The sequence below is a fragment of the Herpailurus yagouaroundi genome, unplaced genomic scaffold, assembly GCF_014898765.1.
Source record: "Herpailurus yagouaroundi ecotype Mexico unplaced genomic scaffold, PumYag 67793, whole genome shotgun sequence".
Lineage (NCBI taxonomy): Eukaryota > Metazoa > Chordata > Mammalia > Carnivora > Felidae > Herpailurus > Herpailurus yagouaroundi.
Genome location: NW_024420586.1, coordinates 19,513,890 through 19,533,276, shown reverse-complemented (window position 1 = coordinate 19,533,276; position 19,387 = coordinate 19,513,890). Strand labels below are relative to the sequence as shown.

General features: G+C 37.4%; 1 protein-coding gene across 15 annotated transcripts in view; it reads left to right on the top strand.

Annotated features, from left to right (window-relative positions):
• The window catches only part of CASK (calcium/calmodulin dependent serine protein kinase), a 355,071-nt gene that overhangs the window by 63,587 nt on the left and 272,097 nt on the right, over positions 1 to 19,387 (top strand). For 8 of the 15 annotated variants that reach the window (XM_040468986.1, XM_040468996.1, XM_040468993.1 and 5 more), the window contains exon 2: positions 3,373 to 3,485. In XM_040468986.1, coding sequence (XP_040324920.1) covers positions 3,373 to 3,485 — 113 coding nt within the window. Of the gene's footprint in view, positions 1 to 3,372; positions 3,504 to 19,387 lie in introns of all 15 variants that reach the window. The other 7 variants (XM_040468984.1, XM_040468995.1, XM_040468992.1 and 4 more) reach the window with 1 other exon arrangement.

Below are 19,387 nucleotides of genomic sequence, written 5' to 3'. Positions count from 1 at the left end.
CTGATTTCACTTAATTCTGGTCTCCTTTTTGGATGGATTTACTGTTGCTATCAAAATTGCTTATTTCCTAGACTTAACCTTTTTTCACATAAATGAGAACCAGAGGAGACGACTCTGTCTGCAAAGAGACACAGCTGCATTCTTTTCAAAACTTTAGGCCATGGTATAGCAATATTCACTTGCAACATATTCTGGTTTAATTGACCTTTTACTTAAAAACAGAATTCTGCGAGCCACCACCTGCCTCATGGAACCTTGTGCCACAATCCCTATCAAAATTCACTGCTCTAAAAGAGTTGAATAAAGAATGTCTATTTTATCAAATGTGAAATGCTATCAGTTATCTTATTTCATTTTGATTAACACGCTGGCTAGGATTAGTAGAAACATGAGAAAGATAGTCATCTATGATCATGGCTTACAACTATCTGTCAATATTTTCCCCCACATAAATACTCAGGAATGAGCTGCACCATAGACTAAATGCAAGGATGAAATTTCAAGCATCAAAGAATTTAGGCCAGATACATGGTGAGACCTAGGCCTCCTGAGCTTTTGCTGTTGCTTAACATATCATTCGCGTATAATTAATAAGTATAAAACATTTACTGTATTATACTTTATTACACCCTCTTTTTTTTATTTATTTTTTTTTCAACGTTTATTTATTTTTGGGACAGAGAGAGACAGAGCATGAACGGGGGAGGGGCAGAGTGAGAGGGAGACACAGAATCGGAAACAGGCTCCAGGCTCCGAGCCATCAGCCCAGAGCCTGACGCGGGGCTCGAACTCACGGACCGCGAGATCGTGACCTGGCTGAAGTTGGACGCTTAACTGACTGCGCCACCCAGGCGCCCCACACCCTCTTTTTTAAGATGGGAAACCCAGCCAGAGTATTTCATAGCTTGCCTGTCTTTAACCTGTCAACCAAATAAGTGTGCTCAGATCCTGCTAAAATTATAAACACTGTATACTCATTTGAATTTTTATCAGTTTCCATTGAGTTTCTAGTTGGTGGATTAAATCATAAGAAAAAACGTTAGGTATGTTTGTCTTTTGTGTGTACTAAATTTGATTCATCTTTTCTAATTCCCTGGGTGCCACTGAGGGACAGATCCTTGAAATGCTTTGCTTTTGACCTGTCTTCAGGTCATTGGTAGTTCATAAGTGAACTCATTTTCCTTCCCTCACATTATAAAATTAGCCTAAAGAATTGAGGATTTGGTTTTTTATTTTTATTCACAGATTTAGACACCTTTCTCGGTTTTTTTCCCTCTGTATTCCCCTTTCTCTCTTTCTTCATTTTACTGTTACTAAAAGGGTGGAGAGAGAAGCTATGCTTTCTTCTTTACCTTTGTTCAAACAGGAAAAAGTAAAAAAAAAAAAAAAAAAAAAAAAGACTCTATTGTCCACGAATAATCCCACGTACAGATCTTGGAACATTTCCAAAAAGATGTAGTGAATTGAAGCACACAACACAAATGTATATATAAATAGAATCCCAAGGGTTTATGTGTGGACAAAAACCAATTACATTAAGCATTTCCTGAAATTGCTTGCTGTTGTCAGGATAAGTAATCACAAGTAAGACATCCAGATTGAGAATGAAAACGTTTGTGGGAGTCCTGCCTCACTGTTATATTGTCTTCTCTTGGAGGAAAATCTTTGAATATTTTTGAGTAGTTATCAAAAAAGGTCCTCTTTCTTCAGAGTTCTGAAAGGCCCATTATTACTGTTTTTTTCCTTCCAGTTGAGCTTTGTTAGATTGCTTGAAGAGAGAGATTTGAGGCTGTGGTGTAATTGATGTTCTGATGATGGCACGTGAAATCAACTAATTTGTATGATGTTAGAGAAATGTTTCAGTCTGGGTTAGATGACATTCTTTTCCTTGTCTCCTGATTGAGAGAAAGACAAACCTTCTTTGAGGCAAACAATATCACAGGTGTCCCAGTGTAAGTGACCAATGAGGGTGTTTTTTTTTCCTGAGCAGAGAGGGGAATATGCATGTGTATACGTGTATGTGTATTTAATGACCTAAACCACACTCGTTTTCAAATAAGCTACAGTATATTGCTGTTGCCTTCTGTATTATTCAATAGTCAATCCAAGCATATACAAATGAATCTTTGGATTATCTTTTGTTCAGATATTTGATAACCATTAATCACAAGGAACTGTGGGTATGTAACAATCATCCCAGTTGATTCAATTGTATGGGCAGTATTGAGAGCCACCAATTTAGGGAGAGAGCTGGATGACTCAAATGACTTGGGTCAGTGGCTCTCCTGGTAGAAATTACTTCCTTTCCATTGGCAATTTAGAACAATTCTAATTTGATGTTTAAGGAAAATAGGTTTTTCTGTGACTTCATGTGAGACTGGAGAGGTTGTTGGGACAAAGTCATGCAGGGCTTTCTCTTTGTGAAGTGCCTCTTCAAATCTTTTGACCTGATTCTACTAGGGTGTATTTTCCTATTTGGGAATTATTCATGTGTTTTGGTTCTTAACTAAATATTATGCATTGAAAATACCTTCTTTCGGGGCGCCTGGGTGGCGCAGTCGGTTAAGCGTCCGACTTCAGCCAGGTCACGATCTCGCGGTCCGGGAGTTCGAGCCCCGTGTCAGGCTCTGGGCTGATGGCTCAGAGCCTGGAGCCTGTTTCTGATTCTGTGTCTCCCTCTCACTCTGCCCCTCCCCCGTTCATGCTCTCTCTCTGTCCCAAAATAAATAAATAAATAAAAAAAAAAAAAGAAAATACCTTCTTTTTCTGAGATTTTAAGCAGAAACATAAGATCAGATTTTCATTTTTAAAACATGACTGCCAGAGCGAATGAGAGAAACCAGCTTTTTAGTAGTCCTGCTAGAAGATGGTAGTAGCTTAAACTAGGGTATGATACATGGAGAGAGGTGGACAGGACTGAGAAAGATTTGAGAGAAATGCCGTAGGACTTGTTAGTGAAGATTAGATAGGCGGTGGGTAAGATGAGAGGGAAGGTGTCAAGGAAGACTTAAGTTTCTGCTTCAAAAGGTGAAAGCTGTGTGCGCTACCACTGTGATTTCTTATTTTGTTTAAGATGTTGATAATATGTATAGAATATTACAAAGATTATTTGCCTTGGGTATAAGAATACTAGTTAAAATTTTAATAAGTCATTTTGAAATGCAGATTTGTGTTCTATTCAGGCTTAGTAACTTCTAATTTATGAATTATTTACCTCATGGATTATAGAAAAATATGTTCAAAATTACATTACTTAAATTTGATCTTAAACTATGGCCATAGTAGACAATGAAACATCAGTAAGATGCTGATGGGAAACAGGGACTGAAAATCACTGAATTAAACTTGGTATTTTTCTTCTTTTTCTTTAAGGGGTCCCTTCAGTGTTGTACGACGATGTATCAACAGAGAAACTGGGCAGCAATTTGCTGTAAAAATTGTTGATGTAGCCAAGTTCACATCAAGTCCAGGGTTAAGTACAGAAGGTAAGAGATGGATTTCAAGTAAGTTATTTGATGTCTGGCTTTATTTCATCTCCAAAATCCATTTATCAACCTAACCTTCATCTGGGGGTGGGGAAGTGGTGGGTATGATATAGTGGGAAGTGGGTGGAGACAGTTTAAATTCCAGTCTAGTTTGTCAATTCTAGAAAATGGTATTTGAAAGATAGCTCGAGTCCTTTACAGTTATAAAGCCATATAGGATTGCTCTAGGCCTATGCTTTTTCACCATGAAGATCAGTGAAATCTGGATATATGTATATATCTTTTTTAGGGTCTAATTTTGATTCCTGTGATATGGAACAAGGGATGGGAAGGGAGGGAGGGGAAATAATGGGAAAGATAATGATAATTGCAGATTCAGAAGAAACTAAGAATTCCCTCCAAATCCATAATTTACCACCTTCAGGATTATGGTCTAAATGAACTAAAAGACTCCTATAGCACATTAGGCTTAAGACACTTAGGGTGTATATGTGAAAATTTGAAAGATCAGTACTGTTAGGACTTGCCAGACTTAAAACTTGGTTTTAAAACCTTGATATGGATAATCATATTTATATGCAAATCTTTTTAAACAGTATGTAAGCATTTTAAAGTTTTACACAGTTTAAGTCCTAGTTTTGTGTAGCCACAGTTCCCATGTGCTCCTACTTCAGCTGGCACAATTGATTACATTTATTTTTCTAACTAGCCTGTCTTCTAAATTCAGGCTTTTTAACACTCCAGTAAAATACATAGCCTTCTTTCATCTTTTTTTTTTTTATCCCAAGAACAATGCAATTGATAGTTGAAGTTGGAAAAGCTAAGGCAGAGTAGCCTATTTATATTTTATCCAGTTATCTTAACTTTGGAAAGTAGAATCCCACATACTGTGAGCTCCAAGTTCATCTTTTTCTGTAGATCTTTTTTTCAGGATCATTACTTTTAAGTACTTTTTTAACCCTTTGAATTATTATTACACATGTACTGATTATAGAAGATTCTTAGAAGTTGTTACAGGAATCACTGATTTTTTTTAAGTGCTTTAATCCTTAAGATGTTATGGTAACATTCAGAGGTTTTAGATCTTACGGACTCATACTCTAGAATGGCTATTATTACTTTTTAATATAAATTATTTTATAAATTTAGCAGAATTTAAGATCTACTTCCAAGCAGGCTTTAATTATATTTCCTAAAACTTTACCTATATTCAAGTTTAATATACTGTATTTGATTTTCTTTACCTCAGTTGTCAACCAGTAATAAAACCTTCCTGGGTCTTGAGGTAGTTTTGTGTAAACCTAGTTTATTAAACCTATGGATATGTCGAATCTGTATTTCCTTTAAATGTTCTGTTACTGTTGATGAACTTAGTAAGAGTCTAGTTTAAAATCACAAGTCTAAATCAGTTACTCAGTATACCAATTTTCTATTGATTTAGCTCATTGTTATACTTAATTCTAAATCTCTTCAGGCTAAAGACATTTTCAGGGAGTCAATTGATTACTTTCTCAGTTGGCTGAGGTTGTTTATTGACAGATTTCTTCAGCAGGGATTTCTGGTGTCATAGACTCGGACTGCTAGGCTGAACCTCTTTTTTATTGTCACCTAGTTAGGGAGTCAAATGCCAAACTTAGGGGGAGGGGTAGGCATGTAGTCCTTGTCTCTGAGTTTGTCTGGTCTTTACCTAATATATGAGAGCCTGTCACTGAAATTGTAGCTTACTCCTTCATTGTTTTGGCACTGCTTTTGCTATATAAATATCTTCAAGCCCTATTCTGAAGACAAGGCCAGGTCATTTCATTGATCCTGTATGGTAAGGCCACAACCTATACATATTAAATGATACCAATTGAATTCTGCATATTACTCATGATTTTACCTGGTTTGGGTAAGAGTTCAGTGTTATTCAGATGAAAATGTACAACTTGTCTTTTATATTTATGGTGCCAAAATGTAGTTTTCCTGTCGTCTTTAGCACAGTGACTCACAATGACCAAGAAGCAAAATCAAAATTTCATCTCCACTATCCCCCCACCTGTTTTTCCTTTTTTCTTTTTTGCAATGGTGTTCTCATATCCTCTTATTGCTCATGTTAACACTATCTTACTTTAAGTTGGATACATTTTATTATATAAGATATATATATAATAAATATTTATATAAAACCTCTTTGACCAATTTCTCCCTCCCAGTGTCTTTTAACACCTTTGCAGTCACTACAGGCAAAACATCTTATCCCCTTTGCCCTTTCAGTCCATTTACAAACTCTTAGGGTCCAAAAATGACTTCATTCATGGCTAAGTGTAGGAGATGCTGTATTAAGGAGAAAACATATTTTGAAGTGAAATTTAACACAACAAAAAGGAATCCATAAATTCAAATAAGAATATCTAGAAATAGCTGTATTTACTATTATGTTCTGTTATAATTCTGTCTCTCAAGCAACACATAATTTAAAATCTATTTGATTTTTTATTTTTCCATTTTATTTTTTTATTTTTGTCTTTATGGTTTATTTGATCTTTGTCATTGCCTCAATATATTTTCCTGTTTTAGTGAATTTGTATTCAAATACATTATTGAGTAAAATAGGCTTTGTAAAGGGTCACCTGAGATCCTAATTTATGCCGTTTACTTAGATCATTATAATATAAAGACAGACAAAAGGAGCACCTACTTTAAAAAATTACTTATATTTTATTTACTTATTTATTTTGAGCAAGGGTGGTGGGCAGGGAGAGAGAGAATCCCGAGCAGGCTCTCCATTGTCAGTGCAGAGCTCGATGCAGGGCTTGAACTCATGAACCATGATGTCATGACCTGAGCCGAAATCAAGAGTTGGCTGCCCAACTGACTGAGCCATCTAGGCGCCCCAGAAGAGCACCTATTTTTAAGAGGCTTACAGTTTAATAGTCTTCAACCATTGTTTTTATAAGAACATGTGATAAATTCTAAATACAGAATTTACAATTTAGCTTTTGAAATAAAATATTGTATGTCAGAGACCTCTTGTATGTTTTAATGTTTTAAATTCTCATTGCTCTGCTGAAGATGAGATATTTTAATTATTTGAATATCTGTTTTCTATTTTTCCCACTAATATCATAATATTTTTTCAGTAGGGTTTTTTAATTTACAGGCTATGGGGTATCCAAGAACCCCTTAAATTGTAAGCACAGTTATATATATGTGTTCATTTTCTTAGGAAGAAAGCCCACAGCTTTTATTAGTTTCATAAAAAGGCATATTATTCCTAACTGGTTCAGTTTCTTCTTTCATATGTATGAAACAATGAAATCAATTCTTATGAACATGAGGTGAATAACAAGTTTTTATTAAATGAAAGCCTAGTGAATTTATATTAGGATATTACTTCTGATCGGAGGATATTTTCATACTTACATACACAACCTCCATTAATGAAATTCCTTGATGAATATCTTAAAACTTTTAATTAATACACATTTTATCTCTTACTCTGTTAACCCACTAATTAAATTTTCCTTTTTTGTTTTAAAAATAGGTATCAAAATTAATTTAGGCAAAGTGTTACAAGGAAATTTTAAGGAAGGTAAGATATATAGAATTGGAAACTGAATTGACACTTTTGAGATCTTGAAGGAACTTGATTCTTCATGGTTTAATTTTAAAAGTTCAAAAATGGCAGTTTTTATTTTGGAAAAATATTGTATTCTAGAAAGAATATAGATTGGATTCCAGTTTACTTAGTCTCTAAGAATATCTCATTTTAAAAGTCCCAGATAGCAGATGATGCCAGCGAAATTGGAGGAGTAAGGACCTTTGACAATTCTCCTCTCCATAAAAGCAAAGAGAAAACTGGCAAAAATAGAATCAACTTTTTCAGACTCTGGAAATTAACCAAAGGCTTACAGCTATGCAGGAAGTATTTATTCAGGAAAAGTGCTGATTCTTTCTAAGGACAGTGGGCTTTGTGGCATTTTCACTCGTCCCACTCCCATCCCCCTCTCTCCAGTTCCATGGTAACCTTGAAAATAGAGTTCACAATCATGGTGAAAACCAGGAGCTTTGGCAGCCACCAAAGGAGGCAGAACAGGGAGGGAACTCCTTGAAACGCTCATGCCCAAGAAATTATCATTATTTGATCTAGCTGGTAGTTCCCTGGTAGGGACCCCACTTGCAAGGCTTGTCTTTTTTTCACCTGACTTGGAGATAGCCTACTGCAAAAAACCTTTTTCCTGGGGGCATTTGTTGAAAACTTTTAGAGGCAGTTTAACTTCATAGCTGTCTGAGGTCATAGAGTACCAGTTGGGACAAACAGAAAGCTAACCTAAAAGCTTAAAAAGAAAAGCTGGGGTACTGAGAGGTCTATAGGGGCTCTGAGAAAGCTACAATATATTTCTGGGAATCAAGAAGGCTGTGCACATGTATAGGACTGTGCACATGCTCAAAAAAGACCTAACAAGGCCTTAAGCTCTCAATTCTGGCCAAGTTTCAGGCTGTGCAAGTAGGAATTGAATGCTAAGGCAGAGTTGTTAACTCCTTGAGCATTAAAGGTATACCCTAATGCATATGCAGACCCTGAGCAAAGACGAAGCTAACCCCAAGCAGAGAATAAGTGACCACACACAACAATGCAGACTTTAGACAATTAGTTCTAAAAACTCACTGAACAAATAGGAACAAAAACTGCAACAGTAACAGTTAAACCCTAGAGGAGGGGAAAGTCTAATTTCCAGAGTTGACACATTATTTAAAACGTTTAGTTTTCAACAAAAAAATTGAGACCTACAAAGAAACAAAGGAGGGCTCATCAACAATGGGGAAAAAACGCAATCAATAGAAATTATCCTTGAGCAAATGGAGTTGTTGGACCTACCAGAAAAAGAGTTTAAATTGTCTGTTTTAAATGTGTTCAAAGAGATGACACTGTCTACAAAACTAAAGGAGAATATGAGCATAATATCACCAAATAGAAACTATCAGTAAAGAGAAATTATAAAATGACAACCAAATAGGGGTGCCTGGCCTGTGTGGCTCAGTTGGTTGAGCATCTGACTCTTGATTTCAGTTCAGGTCATGATCCCAGGGTTGTGAAATTGAGCCCTGCATTGAGCTCCACACTGAGCTTGGAGCCTGCTTAAGATTCTCTCTCTTTCTCTCTCTCTTTCTCTCTCTCTTTCTCTCTCTCTTTCTCTCTCTCTTTCTCTCTTTCTCTCTCTCTCTTTCTCTCTCTCTCTTTCTCTTTCTCTGTCTCTGTCTCTGTCTCTGTCTCTGTCTCTCCGTCTCTGTCTCTCTGTCTCTCTTTCTCTCTCTCTCTTTCTCTTTCTCTCTTTCTCTCTCTTTCTCTCTCTTCCTCTCTCTCTCTCTCTTTCTTTCTTTCCCCCCCCCCCCCCCGCTCTTGCATGCTTTCTCTCTCTCAAAATTTAAAGAAGAGAGAGAACCAAATAGCAATTCTTGAATGGAAAAGTACAATAAACAAAAACAGTGTTACTGGAAAGACTCACTGGTAGATTTGAGCAGACAACAAAGAATTAGCAGTCTTGAGGATAGGGCCATTAAGATTACTTAGGCTGAGGAACAGAAAGAAAAAAAAAAAGATTGAGTAAAGTTAACAGATGCTCAAAGACCTGTAGGGATACCATCAAGCACATCAACATATGTCTAATTGGAGTCCCAGAAGGAGAGGAGAGAAAGGGATACAATATTTGAAGAAATAGTGGCGAAAAATTTCTCATATGTGATGAAAAATATAAAGGTACATATCCAAGAAACTCAAAGTCCAAGTAGGGTAAATGCAAAAATATTACATAATCAAACTGTCCTAAGCAACAGAAGTAACTCCTCATGTACAAGGGATCCTTAATAAGATTAACAGTGGACTTCTTGTTAGAAACCATGGAGACCAGAAGAGAATAGGATGATAACTTACTCAAAATGATGAAAGAAAAAGATGATCTACCAAGAATTCTGTATCCAGGAAAATGATACCTCAAAAATGAAGGTCAAATAAAGACATTCTCAAGTAAACAAAACTGAGAAAATTCATCATTTGTAAACCTGACCTACAAGAAATAGTAAAAGTTCTTTAGGCTCAAAAGAAAACACTAGGTAGTAACTAAAACCATAAGAATAAATAGAGCACCAGTAAAGGTAATTGCATATGTAAATATGAAAGACTGTATAATTGTATTTTTTAAGTTTATTTTACTTATTTTGAGAGAGATTGAGCATGGGAGAGGCAGGGAGAGAGAGAGAGAGAGAGAGAGTCCCAAGCGGGCTCCATGCTGACAGTGTGGCTATGGGGCTCAAACTCATGAACTGTGAGATCATGACCTGAGCCAAAATCAAGAGTTGGTTGCTTAACCGACTGAGCCACCCAGGTGCCCTAAATGTATTTTTGATTGTAACTTTTTTCTCCTGATTTAACGGATAGCTGAATAAAGCAACCAAGGGCAAAGTTGGTAGACTGACATTACTCCAGAACTTAATTTAAAGCTACAGTAGTCAAGACAGTGTAGTATTTGTGAAAGAAAAAGCAGATCAATTAAAAAGAGAGCCCAGAAATAGATTTTTAAGTAGCAAATAGAAAAGAGAGACCAAAGCTAATCTTGAAGTAGCAAAGGCAATGGAGAAAGGATGGTCTTTTCAACAAATGGTGCTAGTACAACTGGATATTGACATGCAAAAAAAAAAAAAAAAAGGCTCTAGACCTAGATCTTACATTTTTTTTTCAGAAAAATTTACTCAAAAGGCTTTTCTCCTCAGATTGGGAGCAAGGGAAGGCTCCTCATTCTCACCACTTACTCAGCCTAGTGCTGGAAGCGATCACACTAAGCCAGGGAAAGGAAACATAAGCATAGAAGTTGGAAAGGAAGAAATGAAACTTTTTATTTATAGATGACATGAAAGCCTCTGTACAAAATCCTAAGGATCTGCAGCAACAAACCTTCAGAACTAATAAGTGAGTTCGTCAACAATATAAGATGAATATACCAAAACCAATTCTATTTCTGTTTTTCTATATACTTGGCAAAGAACACCTGGAAACCATAGTTAAAAACACTGTGCTATTCACCCGTTGCCCAAAACAAAATGAAATTCTTAGGTATACATCTCATGACACATGTATAAGCCTTGTATGGTAAAAACTACACCTCACTCATGAAAAAAAATCGAAGATATAAATAAATGGAGAGATGTACTCTCTTCAGGGATTAGATGATTCAACATAGTAAAGATGTAATTTCTCCCCACATTTATCTATAGGTTTGCTCCGATTCCAATTAAATCCCCAGGAAGATTTGTTGTGGAGATGGAAAGCTTATCCTAGATTATATATGGAAAGGCAAAAGACCAAGAATACCAAAAACAATTTTGAAAAACTGTAATATAGTGGGAGGAATTACTCTACCCCATTTTTTAAGACTTCAATAGGTATAGGAATTAATACAGTGTGGTGCTGGCAGAGGAACAGACACCTAGATCAGTGCAACAGGTTAGACTGCCCAGAAGTAGCCACACGTGTGCAGCCAACTGATTTCTGACAAATGTTCAAACCCAATTCAGTGAAGAAAGGGTAGTGGTTTTTTAACAAATGGTGGTAGAGCAATTGAACATGCATAGGCCAAAAATTTAACCTCAACCTAAATCTAACATTTAAAAAAATTTTTTTAAATGTTTATGTACTATTTTTGAGAGAGAGAAAGAGTGTGTGAGTGGGGGAGTGGCAGAGAGAGAGGGAGACACGGAATCTGAAGCAGGCTCCAGGCTCTGAGCTGTTGCCACAGAGCCCAACGTGGGGCTCGAACTCACGGACCGTGAGATCATGACCTGAGCCGAAGTCAGACGCTTAACCGACTGAGTCACCCAGGTACCCCTAAATCTAACATTTTATATAAAAATTAATTCAAAGTGTATCATAGATGTATTGCATTTTATTATTTTTTTTAATGTTTATTTTTGAGAGAGCATGTACAAGCAGGGGAGGCGTGGGGGCGGGGGAGGGACAGAGGGTCTGAAACGGGTTCCGTGCTGACAGCACAGAGCCTGATGTGCAGCTTGAACTCGCAAACCGTGAGATCATGACCTGAGCCGAAGTCAGACGCTTAACCAACTGAGGCACCTAGGCACCCCTGTATCATAGATTTAAATGTACAACATAAAATGACATGACTTTTAAAAGAAAACATACCAGAAATTTATCAGGACCTAGGATATGGAATTCTTAGACATGACACCAAATGCACAATCTAAAGATAGAGGAAAAAACAAAGTCTCCAGTTACACAATGTGTAGAAAACATGAACATTTTCCCAACAAGTACTATGTAAGCCTCTACCAAGCACATGAAAATGTGTCCAACATCCTTAGCTATTCGGGAAGTGTAAATTTAAACCACAATGTGATATTACCACACAACTATTAGATAGCTATAATAAAAGATAATCCTATATTCTGGCAAAAATGTGGATGAACTGGATCTTTTGTACATTGCTGATGGGAATATATAGTGATAAAGTCATTCTGGAAAATAGTTGAGCAGTTTCTTTGAAAAACTAAACATAGCCATGCCAAACAATTCAGCAGTTGTACTCCAGGGAGGTGTACCTCTCAGAGAAAGGAGGACCTGTTTTCACATGAAGACCCGCAAGCAAGTTTTCATAGCAGTTCTATTTGAAATAGGTAAAATTGAGAAAGAACTAAATTAATCGTTAAATAAATCGTGGTACATCCATACTATGGAATAACTACTCAGCAAAAAACAAAAAAACCCCACAAAACCTGTTGATGCGTGCAACTACTCAAATGGATCTCCAGGGAGTTCTGTGTTTAAAAAAAAAACAAAAAAACAAGACTTCGGGGTGCCTGGGTGTCTCAGTCGATGAGCATCCGACTCTTGGTTTTGGCTCAGGTCATGATCTCACAGTTTGTAAGTTTGAGCCCTGTGTCATGCTCTATGCTGACAGTGTGGAGCCTGCTTGTAATTCTCTCTCTCTGTCTCTGTCTCTCTCTCTGTCTCTCTCTCTCTCTCTGCCTGCCCCTCCCCTGCTCATGTGCATGCTCTCTCTCAAAATAAACATTTAAAAAAATTAAAATCTTTTTGAAAGGTCATATACCATGTGATTTCCTTTATATCGTTGTGGGAGTAACAATTCTAGAACTGGACAACAGGTTAGTGATTGTCAAGTATTAGGGATCACAAAGTTTTTGTTAGGAGCATGAGGGAAAGAGGGGGTAGGTGTGACTGTGAAGAGACAGTATGTTAGGATCGTTGGGGGGGGATCTTTGTGAACAGTTCTGTATCTCTATTGTGGTAGTGACTCTACACATATACATGAGTGTGTGTAAAACTGGTGAAATCTGAATAAGGTCTGTCAGTTGTACCAATGTCAAGTCTCCTGGTGTTGACATCATTATATAAGGTGTTACTTTGACGGGTGCTGGGGAGGAAAAATTTTCTGATACCCTGAAGATTCTTCTATCTGGTCTAAAAATTAAATTGATATGAGAAAGATTAAGAGGAGAAAATCAAATTTAATTACATACAGGGAACCCACATAAACATGAGATCCCAAAGACAGGCAAAATGAGGTATATATGTCATTCTGGACTTAAAGAAAAAGGGGAGGAAGGCAATTCACAGGAAGAATGGAAAGAGTAAATGGTAAACAAATATTTGTTGGGCCATTGAGAAACAGTGGGACACAGAGAGGACTTTGATTAAACAGGCCTTGCTTTGTTTCTCCCTGTCTACCTCCCCTAGTTCATATTATACTGTAGTTATCTATGGTGATTGGTGATAGCTCTCTCCTGGAGCAGATCTTCTAATTTTCTTTAGACCATCTAGGGAGAAGGGGGGGGAGGAAGGAAAAAGAACAAAAGAAAAACTTGTCAAGTCTTTTGTTTCTTAAAAGTAAGCAGCCTAGGGGAATATAAATGACATAAAATAATCTCCAAACTTTATTGTTATTTAGAAGACAGGTGTTTTAACCAGCCATAGAGCTACCTCAAACTTTATTGTTATTTAAATGAAAAAAGATCAGAATACAATATTCTGTATTGTGTTAAGTACAAGAAAAACCTGCACAAAGAATTAGAAGGATCCATATCAGTATGCTAAGAGTGGTCAGTTCTAGATACCATGTAAATGTCCGGAGAGGGGGCGGAGAATGCTCTCTGGGATATTTTTTTAAGAAAGCAAACAGCCTAAAATAATCCACATGCCAAAGAAACACTTTTTGGGGTGGCAAATTTTGCTCCTCTACATGGAGAAGCTGGATTAAGAGTATGTAGAACCTCTCTGTGCTGTTTTTGCACTTTGTTAATGCACAATTATTTAAAAATAAAAAATAACTTTTAAAAATTGCCGCCTCATCGATGCACTCATCCACAAAATGGATAATTAGCTCATAAAAATTTGGGTATATAGGCAAAAACATTTTAACGTCAGGTTTTGGTTTCTAAATAATCCAAATTGTTCTGTATAGGCAAACTGACTAATGTAACTGATAGTGTAATCAAAAACCGTCACTTGTTTTCCTCAGGAAACATGAATATTTAATAGATTTAATTTACATAGTGAATTTATGTTCGTTATGTGGAATAATTACTGGTCTAGTTAATAAATCTCCATCTCTTCCTTTGCATGCAGAAAGCATTTGCCAGAATCTTTTCTTTGCAATTGCATTTTCTTGGTGTCCATTTCTTCCACTGTGGTTTGAAATTGAAATGGTTAGAAATAATCCAGCAGGGGCACTTGGGTGGCTCAGTTAAGTGTCCAACTTTGGCTCAGGTCATGATCTCAGGGTTGGTGAGTTCAAGTACCACATCAGATCCTCTGTGCCCCTCTCTCCACCCCTCCCCTGTTCACGTGCGCGCGCGCTCTCTCTCTCTCTCTCTCTCTCTCTCAAAAACAAAAGCATTAAAAAAATAATCTAGCAAATTCCAAGAGATCAAGGCTTATACTTCTGTTTTATTTTGGCATATAAAATATGACTCTTGAGGTGGTTGATCGTGTGTTTTTAAGTCCTGACCATGTACTTAATATATATCAAATTTTATAAATATTTGAAATGAAAAGACCCATTCTTTCAAACATTAATGAATTTGTCCTTTATGTGCCATGTCATATACACATGAAAAACATTAACTGTGAGGTATCAGATCATCATTTCTGAGCATTGGTATTATTAATCATAGACTTTTACAGCTGATGGAATCTTAAATTTGGCTAGTATTTAAAAAATCGTATTCATTAACAATGGTTCTCTGGGGAAAATAGAAAGGGTTTTATATTTCATGGAGTAGTTTGAGAAAAACTGCTAGAAACCAGCTTCTACATAGTGAATAATTTTCAACAAAACACTCCCTTTTCATAGCTTCTGACCATAGTAGTCATTTAATTACTATATGGCTCACTGGGTAATATATATTCCTAAAGGGGATTTTCCCGTTAGGTTTTTTATTTTTAAAGCACATACATTTTACATAGAAAATCAAGTATTTCTGTAGATCATAGGCAATAAATTATAAATACTATTTTAGCAAACTGCCTCCGTGGTATACCTTTGGCTGTTTTCCCTGCTGGCCTTTGTTGTGACTGTATTGAACCTTTTGAGTCTGAAGAGTCAACTTTAAAAACTCTTATGCTTTTTCATAATGTTTCTTTTTTTAAAATTTTTAAATGTTTGTTTATTTTTGAGAGTCCAAGTGTAAGTGGGGGAGGGGCAGAGAGAGAGGGAGACCCAGAATCCAAAGCAGGCTCCAGGATCCCAGCCGGCAGCACAGAGCCCGATGTGAGGCTTGAACTCACAAACCGTGAGATCATGACCTGAGCCAAAGTCAGATGCTTAACTGACTGAGCCACTCAGGCACCCCTTTAATGTTTCTTTATTTTGAGGTGGAGAGGGAGGTGCAGAGAGAGGAGGACAGAGGATCCAAAGCTGGCTCTAAGCTGACAGTAGAGAGCCCGATGTGGGGCTTGAACCCACGAACCGTGAAGATCATGACCTGAGCTAAAGTTGGTCACTTAACTGACTTAGCCTCCCAGATACCCCAACACTTCTGCTTTTTTTTTTTTTAAGTTTATTTTGAGAGAGATGGAGAATAGTGCAAATGGGGGAGGGGGAGAGAGAATCACAAGCAGGCTCCGCACTGACAATATAGAGCCCAATGCAGGGCTTGAACCCACGAACCGTGAGATCATGACCTGAGCGGAAGTTGGACACTTAATCAACTGAGCCACCCAGGCGCCCCATGGTTCTGGGATCAAGCCCTGCATAGGCTTCCACACTGAGCATGGAGCTTGTTTGGGATTCTCCCTCTTTCTCTGCCCCTCCCCCTGCTCATGCACATATTGATATTCTCTCTCTCTCTCTCCCTCTCTCTCTCTCTCTCTCTCTCTCTCTCTCTCTCTCTCTCTCAACAACAAATAAATAAGCAGAGAAGACTTAAGTTTGCAAACCCTGCTTCTGAAAGTATGTGGGTATTTGTTAAACTGAAACGACTTGTTTATTATAATTCCAGGTGTACACATGGCTTAATATTAAATAAAGTATGTTGGCCATAATCTTTAATATCATTTCATTCATAAACCTCTCTTAATCTGGATTTCCCATCATGACTTAAGTATGGCTGTCGTTTATATACTAGAGCTCTCAGCGCTCTTTGGCTTATAGATTCAATTTCAGCTTAATATGACATTCAGGACATGTAACACAATGAAAAAATGTGAGATGGGAGACTTTTTTTTTTTTTTTCCTGAAGTAAGCAATTTTAGTTTTCCCCTCTTCCACTATATGGACTAAATCATGCTTCATTTTTTAAACCTTTTTTGTTGTTGTTTGTTTCCCCATATAAGTAACTACCTATTTCAGATCCGCATTTTTGCTAGCTTTTAAATTATGTGATTCATAAAATTTCTCGGGAAGCTGTAGAAATGGAAAATGGATGGTGGCAGAGGTTTTTGGGTGGTTTGGTGGAAGCATAGCTCTTGATATATGGGCACTAGTAGATGGGAAACTCATTCTATATAGTAGGGCTACAAGAATTTTGGAGTACAGTTATTAAAATTTAAGTCTGAAGAAGTAGATGAGGAGTTGTTCTTGGATATATTGAATGTCTGAGTTACTATTATACCCTCTGTATGAATAGGCTTGGAAATTGCCTAGGAAATAAGTCTTATCTGAGTAAAGTTATTCTGAAGTTTGCATTATATAATTTGTCAAATAAAAAAAAATTCCAAATTAGTAAGGAAAAGGCTTTATTTGAAAGGGTTATTTCAAGGAGGAAGAAGGAATTATTGGAATAGGGAGTGGGGTCTTTTTTAAAATAGCAAATTTTCTTTTGGAGAAATAAAGCTACAGAAAGAACAGCATGAGGAAGTGGGAAGACTGGGGGAGGAATAGAGAAGCTTCACCAGGGTTTGGTTAACAAGCATCTTGTTCTGGGGCATAAGCAGGGACACGCAGTGGAGCAAATCACTTATGAGACAAAGAATGGACATTTGGAGGGCCCGTCTGCCTGCCTTTGTCATAGGTAAACAAAGAGGGGAGGGCGTCTGTGAATCTTTTTAGTTCATCCGGAGAATGTGCTTCCTTGCAGTAAGCTGTTTTCTGGAATACAACGAGTGCGGAGATTTCTCAATTTTTGCTGTTTTCCAGGATCAGAGAGCTCAACGTTTTTATATGTGAGGGCTTTGAAGAGTCATTTATGTTCATTATCTAGTTCTATTATTCCCGATTTACAGAGGAATATTACACTGCCTGTTTTTCTTTGGCACAGAGTAGTTTTTATTGTTAGCAAAATTTTATGCATACTGCATACCTTTTCAAAGTTCATGCTCAGCGATAGGAAGGGAATACAAAGAAGCATAAGAAGCAGTCTGTCCCCTTGCAATTTAAAACCTCTTTGGGATAGTATGATAGTTGCAGACTTAAGACAGTAACTTGTTTTACCTGCAAACAAATAGAAGTCTGAATTAAGTTGCTGGTGAGAAAAGAAAGGGGCTGGTGAGAAACTAACATTTGAGTTTTCATTCTTTAACCAGCTGTCTTCACACTGGGTACAGGTGCTCCTGGGTGTTCCAAGGCTTCTAAGCAATATCAGGCAAGGGAACCAGTTTCCAAATTCTTTAATTTTCATGTGTATTCTTTCTAAAGTTGATATGCCCAGGACAATTACCTGTAATGGACATATAGGTTCTTTCTCCTGTTCCCTTTCACAATTTTTTCCTCTGTCCCTATGCAATGTGCCTTTTCACCAACCCAGAGTCTTAACCGTGGTGTGTTTTAAGATGCGTTGGAATATTTACCGAAACCTCCAGGATGCCAAACAAAGAAGCAGTGTGAAAATTGGTATCAGTGTTGAGAAAGTAAGTGTCAAAAACCAGGTAACATACTTTTTCAAGGCCGGTTGATTTTTGCTTTGCTTTGAATAAAATTAATGGAACTCCTCAACCTGGTAGCTGGCGGATCATTAACAGTAATTTTTAGGTCATTATGCAGTTTGTGGCATGTAACTCAGAAGAAGTTTGCTTGAACAAAACCTCCATTCCTATCTCCTTGCTTTCCTTTAATAATAGCTGTGTTAAGATAGAATTTACATACCACAAAATTCACTCCTTTACATTCAGGGGTTTCTGTGTATTCACAGTTGTGCAAGCACAAACATCACCACTATTTCCAGAACATTTTCATCACCCCCAAAAGAAACCCCAGACCTATTAGTAGGCACTCACTATTTTTCCCCTCCCCAGCTTCTGGCAACTACTGATCTGCTTTCTGCCTGTGCAGATTTGCCTATTCTGGACAGATCATATAAGTGGAATCATACCACATATGACCTTTTGTGTCTGGCTTCTTTTCCGTAGGCTTGTTTTGAAGGTTCATCCATGTTGTAGCACGTATCCGTTTTCATTCCTTTTTATGGCTGAATAATATTCCATTGTTTGGGTAGACCATATTTTATTTATCCATCTACTAGTCACTGACATTGGGTAGTACCAACTTTTTAGCTGCCATGAACATTCATGGGCGGTCTACCCCCACTCATTCTGTATTTGCAAATTTGCCTACCCACGAAGATTTACTTGTAACCCCCAAACAAATCCTCAGGGCACTTTCATAGTCACTCTCAGACATGTGCGAAGCAGCCAAAAATGTAAATCCCTCAACGCACACATTCCCAGCTGAAGTCAAACCAGCTACACTCTGCCGCCATATTGTGGCTCTCATGCCATGTAAATAAGTGCCCTTTTTGCAGTCTGGTTGGTGCCACGGTTTGGCATTTTTGTGCTGTTTGCCAGTGACTTTGCTGCTTCACATAGCCCCCAAGCATAGTGCTGAAGTGCTGTCTACTACTCCTAAGTACAAGAAGGCTCTGGTGTGCTTTGTAGAGCAAATACATGTGTTATATAAGCTTCATCCAGGCATGAGTTAAAGGGCTGTTGGCTGTGAGTTCAGGATTAATGGATCAATGATATATATTAAATAAGGCATCTTTAAAACAGAAATGCGCATAAAATAAGGTTATGTGTTGATCGGTTGACCAAACTGTGACCAGAGACTCACAATAACCTAATCCCATACTTCCTCTTGGAGCAGTGGTTGCATATTCACCCATTCAGTGTTCATGTGACTTTATAGAACATAACTACTGCGAATAACACACATCGAATGTATGTATTTTTGTGTGGACACATGTCTTAATTTCTCTTGGGTGTATGCCTAAGAGCAGCATTGCTGGATCATATGGTAACATCTACTTTTTGTGAACAAGGCTTCTTAGCATTCACATGTATAAAAATTAGAGAATTTATGCTGAACCCTCTCTTAATCTACCAAGTACAAGGAAGTGAGATATTTGTGGGGTGGGGGTGGGAATTGCCCTGGCTTAGAAGCCCATGACACGTAGGAGTC